This window comes from Phalacrocorax carbo, chromosome 8 (genome assembly GCF_963921805.1).
Source record: "Phalacrocorax carbo chromosome 8, bPhaCar2.1, whole genome shotgun sequence".
Taxonomy (NCBI): domain Eukaryota; kingdom Metazoa; phylum Chordata; class Aves; order Suliformes; family Phalacrocoracidae; genus Phalacrocorax; species Phalacrocorax carbo.
The window spans coordinates 35,118,089-35,124,088 of record NC_087520.1 but is presented as its reverse complement, the minus strand read 5'-3'; the positions used below and the strand labels follow the sequence as shown (position 1 = coordinate 35,124,088).

The 6,000-nt window shown below is 41.3% G+C and overlaps 1 protein-coding gene across 4 annotated transcripts in view; it reads right to left on the bottom strand.

Annotated features, from left to right (window-relative positions):
- Nucleotides 1–618: 618 nt before the first annotated feature.
- KCTD15 (potassium channel tetramerization domain containing 15) overlaps nucleotides 619–6,000 on the bottom strand; it is a 45,908-nt gene continuing 40,526 nt past the window's right edge. For all 4 annotated transcript variants that reach the window (XM_064459566.1, XM_064459565.1, XM_064459567.1 and 1 more), the window contains one exon: nucleotides 619–1,863. In XM_064459566.1, coding sequence (XP_064315636.1) covers nucleotides 1,708–1,863 — 156 coding nt within the window. In that variant the 3' untranslated portion in view covers nucleotides 619–1,707. The remainder of the gene's footprint in view (nucleotides 1,864–6,000) is intronic.

Here is a 6,000-nt window from a genome sequence, read left to right as displayed (position 1 = left end):
TAACTTTACAACTCTTTTAAAGTAGACAGATTTGCTCAACTGTTCTGCTAAGTTGGGCCAGTGCGTATAGGCTAAGATTTCCAGAAGAGATTTCTGAGTTGAGTAACCAAGGTGAGAAAACCTGCAGAGGTCTGATTTTCCATGGACAGGTATCCAGCCCTTTTCCAAAAATTAGAGCCCTGCCTAGATTGGACCTTGGCTATTCAGTACAGCTCATCGCTTTTGAAAAGAGTCTTAAACGTGATTTTTTTTTTTATTTTGCCTGATCGTAATCATTTGGCATTAAAGAATTGTTGACCATTTAATACTCTGTCCCTTGTTCTATATGGCCGTATTAATGCATCTAAAAAGAGTTTAATTAAAATTCAGCATCTACAACAGCATTCTATAAATTAATGTGGGAGAAACTAAATTGTGATTAATGAGTGAATCATGCTAAACAGCAATAAACAGGATTTAGCAGAATGCTATTTATAACCTCGCACCTGCAAACATGGTGCTGTCTCCTGAGTTCGGAAGCCCTGCAAGTCAGAGTGGATACTGATTCATGGAAGGAGCAGTAACCTCCTGCACACAGCGGGCTTTGTTAAAGAGAAAATTACACAGATAGAGGGCAGCTACAGTAATCGGTATTTTAATAATAGTTTAAAATAATAGAGGAAAAACAATCTAAACAACAGATGGCCTGCTTTCATTGGACAATGGCAGTAGACGGTTTTCACATCTTTTTGCAAAAATTCCAGACCCATAAAGAGTAGGTTTGTCCAAAATTCTTAATGTTTCTTCCTAAATGTGGGCTTATAACATGGTTAGTGAATGAGTAACAAGGGGTGGCAGAGCTTGCTTGGCAGAACCATGCTTCTTTGATGATGCAAAACTTAACAGTTTCTGAGTCAAAACAAAACTGGCTTTAAGAGAACTACAGCTCCACGTTGGGTATGTGACCCTTGTGTGATGGTGGATGCATTTTATTTTGTGCTTCCAGATCCCTACTTTTGCAAATATTGCCATAATCAGCTTTGACAATTTTTTTGTCGCTTTTTTGTTTCGTTTGTGTGGGGTTTTTTAGTACTGAGCACCAGTTGACTATAAATCTGTCCTTTTCTGATTCTGGATTCTGTCCACAGAGAGATATTTCAGTTGGAAATGTTGTATAAAAATAAGCCATTTGCTAGCATGAGTGAGTACAATCACGGAATTGTAATGTACGGAGTTGTAAAGCACGTCTGATATGAAGGAGGTGCGGCAGTCAGGGAAGATACTCAGTGCAGTTTTTAGTGTACCATCTTCCTCTCCGAGGCGCCCACTTCCACGCGTCACAGCATCGGGGTATCGTTGGAAAGGCTGTCAGAATCGTTTCTCCTGCTGATCTATTCAAATAGCTTTAATTGGTCTTTCTGCAGAAGTCCAATCTAGGGTCAGGGGTTTACGAAGCTTTGCCTTTTTCACCACCGCAGCTGTTCAGCCCAAAGTACATTCCCAGCAGGGCTGGTATGCTGAGCATGCTCAGGAATTTCATCATGAAAAACGGACAACTGGTTTTTCAAATGCATTTCATGGCTGGCTATGTGACAGGTAGTTTCAGAATACCACTAATTGGCAACATAAAGTCAAAAACTGTTTGCTAATACTGTTTTGCAAATCCTTAGTGTTTCACATAAGGGACTATTAAACACTTCTACGGTTACAAAGGAGTACGGGTAGGGTCTAGTCCAGGGGCTCCTGTTTTATTCTGATTGTTGGGGTAGGTTGTGGTCGTCTGTCTTCACGACACAGCACATATTCACTGAACTGAGAGGAATCCACCCCACCACCGCATGAAGCTGCCACGTTAAACCCCTTCTGAAATAATCTTTCGAGCACCTGTAATGTGGGGAAAAAAATCAGATTAATATTTAGCAAATTTTAGTGATAAAAACATTCAGGAGCACTGGATTTAAATGATGGATTTAGTTTTTCGAGTCCTCGTTGAATGAATATTATTCAGCTATAATTCTATAGCTTATTCTTAAATGACTAGAGTGTGATTAAAGTCTCGCTCTCAGCAAACCACTGTAGAAAACAAAAATTAATCAAACAAATAAGCACTCTGCAGAGCAGCTTAGTACATTATATAGTAAAATACTGGACTGTGGTGATATTGATGCTATCTTTCTGCTTATAGAAAGCAACATCAGCTTTAAATCATAATAAAAAGTGCCCATTATTCATTAGTAATATGAACAGTCTTACAGAAAGGGTCTGAAAACATTTCTCAGCTCTTCCTTGGCAGCGGAAAATGCATTACGGGTCTGAGTGACACTTCCACCAAATCTTCTCAGAAATCACAGCTGTGATTTTCCCTCGCTGGAAGGGAGCACTGCTTTTAGCTAAGCATGGCAGGGACGGGATGCGGAGCCAAGACGTGGACAATAAGGAAACATTTTGGCCCAAGAAAGAGGTTAATTTGTATTGCCCAAGTATGTATTTTCTCTTTCTTCTTCTGAAGAAAAGTTGGTGCAATTTAGATGCCTGAATTTAAGGAACCCAGAGGCAATTTTAATTTCTGAGACTGTCACACAGCACATTGCCCTAGGATATACTGATCTTGGCAATATGACAGGGGCCATGTTTTCACATGGATGAGTGTGTGATATACAGTTTCCCAACAAAGCATGGCACACGCAGACTTTTCTCAATGTTAGGTGAGAGCTGATGCCAGATCCACCTTTGGCAGATCTGCAGTGTAAGATCCACTGGAGGAGATGCTCCCTCCTCCCACTGGCGGCTCTCCTGTGTCCAAGGCAGTAGCCTGGAAGAATGGTTCCTGTATTCTTCTCTACTGGTAAATGCCATCAAGGGGGAGCAGCCTGAACTGTTCTGTAACAGTCTTGTCCAACGTACCGCTTCCATTGCTACAGCATGTGAGCCCACTGCGCTGGGAAGTGAACCTGATGGTTTACTAAACCTGATGAACTTTGTGACACCTGCATCCTCATGTGACACCTGTCTGCCACCCACGACGACAGGGACTAAGCTAGTTAAAAACTCGTTCACTCAACCTAGAGAAATTGCTGAGCGATATACCCAACTTCAGATCGAGTCAACTCGTATGCTTTCACAGGTTTACATTACAGAAAGAATTAGCTTTCTTTTTTGGTGTTACTAGCCCTGTGAAGCACTTCAGCAGTTACACCTAATGCAGTAGTACTGAAAACTCTTATGTTTCAAGGCCCAAGCTGACTACGTTAAAGATCTGCACACAAACCCACGTGAGGCCAAGGGACATTTCTCACTGCACTGCTGCTTCTGACTGAATGTTGGTGTTGCTTTCTCCAGAAACATCAGTTTGGAGCCTTTATTAAAGGTAATTGATTTCAAAAGCACAACTGTATCCGAGGTGGTACCATAGTGCAATGCAAACCATGGCAGCATTTGCTGGTTTTAATCCACAGGAACCCTCCTTTGAGGTCACTGGTGTTAGCCACCTGCATTTTAATCCACGGTTTGCGTTTCCATGGTTCAGGTTTCTAGTGGTAACTAAAACCTTGCACTTGCTACTCTGGCTGCTAAGGACAGGCGAAGGAAAGGAGCTGCTCTAGCACAGCTTTGCCTAAGCCATGCAGAATCTGCTGGAAATCAGCTTGCCGGAGGAGCTCTGCCTGGCCTTGGGACACAGGGACTTATGTTCTCAGAAGGTTGCATCTGCCAAATCTCACTGACTTTTGCCCTGATTTTTATATACTTCATACTGTAAGAAAGTTGTAGAACTGAAAGATTTAAAAAGCGCCTCAGTGTATGGAAGAAAAATGAACCTGGAGAAATTAAAACGGGGGGGGAGGGTGGGTTATCAAAATATACTTGAGCAACAGCGAGAGAAAGCTTACAACTCTCCTATTTGTCCGGGCTGTACACAGCCTGTAGGACAGAAATGGGATGCAGACACTAACACTTGCTCCTGCTCAAAGAGGAAGGCAGAAGTTTGAGAGGGAAGGAGGAATAAGACATCATCAGACCGCTGTTTCACAGGGTTGAGTGTATTTTGACTGTTTTGTGCACCCGTTCCTAGACCTGGCAACCCAGCTACAGGAAAGAAGGCTTCTTCCATTTAACTGGATAGCAAAACAGAGGATTGACAGGTAGGATTTCAGATAGAGATGTGTCTTCAAAATCCTTGCTAAAAACATCTTAAAATCAATTTGCTTGCAAGGCAAAACAAGCATGGGGGGTGCCCTTGGCTTGCCTCGGTCCAAAGCCATGAAAGCCTGCATGTTGACATAGGGCTTTTCTTCACCAAGCCAGTTCTCAGCAAACACACAGTCCAGGTAGACATTAACACCTTAGAGCACAGCAGGCAGAAAAAAGCGATTCATTTTTGTGACCTACGTGCTCAAAGGACTAGGCTGCAGGCTATAATATAGTGTTAAAAACCTTGGTATCATCAGTTTTCTCAGCAAGAAACAAAACAGGAAAAATCCGGTAAACAATGGAGAGAATGTTTAAATATTGTAGAGTTTTAAGCGTAACTTGGATGAAGCTGAGCTCAGGTCTATGGAGAAAGGCTCCTAAAGGCTGCCTCCATGTGCGCTGAGCTCTGGTTTGTGTGCGCACAAGACTGAACGGCATATTGAACACGAACAGATTTAAATGCCATTTAGTGAATTTGGCTCTGTGCGCAGTACGTTTTCTGAAGGTAAGATACAGAGGGAAACCAGTAAGCGTCTCTGAATCAAATCAGAGCTACTTTCCTGTAAATCTCCAAAGAAAAAATGCCAAGAAGTAAATGAATCTCAGCTGTGACTCTCCTACGTATAGGGAGACACACACACAATATTAAATAGAGGATTTGTGCTAGGATTTAATATACCCTGTCTTCCAGTGTTCTCAGCACATCTGATTTTGTTGGAAGATTTTCCAAAGAGAAACATGATACGTTCACTTATTGCATTTCATTTAAATTTTGCAGAATACTAACGAATACATTCTTAATTATGAACACTCAAATGTTCAACGTATACAAGCATCACAGGATTCTCTAAGGTAAGCTCATGTATCTCACCAGAACCTGTTGTGAAAAAAACGTGTAAGTCTTAAGGAAACTACACCTATATGTAATTGCAAATGGCTGTTAAATTTAGAGGTACTGTATTTTTTTGGCTGCCACTACCTACTTGGTGTTGACATTCTTTGCTTTATATGCACAGTTCTTGACACAAAACATTTAATGAAAATATTTTCCAAAGACCCAAGTAACTTATAAGTATTGCAGTTGTGCTACCAAATACATTCAGCGGGGCACAGGGAGACAAAAGTGATGTATCTCAGCAAATAGCAGGCAGACTCACCGCATCACTCTTTGAGATTCTCTGGAAACGATTCTGCTTTTTCAACCACTTTCTCTTATAACCGATCTCCCTTAAGTCTGTGCATTTACTTCACTGTACTTCCAACTTCTGATGTAATATTGTTTTGCAAAAAAATCCTGGGAAGGGGAAGGGCAGTGCCTATGCGCTGCCCAGAGTCCGTCACAGCCAGTGATAATTAGCTGCTGATTTCATCAGCCTTTGGTCTCAGAAGTGCATCATTTTTCAGAAAGTGTTTGAAAACACTTTCTATTAATTATATAGTAAAATGATGTAATTTAGTAAAATTATGTACTTTAATAATATTATTTAGACTGCAGTCTCTTTAACAGAAATTTTTTTCACAACATGAACTTGCAAAGAGACTCTTTGATTCTCTCTGAATTTTGACTGAATTCAAACACATTCAAATAACAACAGTAATTAGCATTCAGCTTTTACTACAAGCACATTTCCTACGAGTATGCCACTTCGGATAAAATAGCGCCAAGTGCTAAGCCATGTGGGCATCCAGCACTTCGGCTGCTTGCAGTGCTGAGCTCGTCAGTGGCTCACAGTGACCCTTTATTTTTTCAGTTATTCTAATTGCTTGCCTGCATCTAACTGTCACATGAACAGTGTGGCTGAGACCTAAGCACGCTTCCCTATGCACTTACCT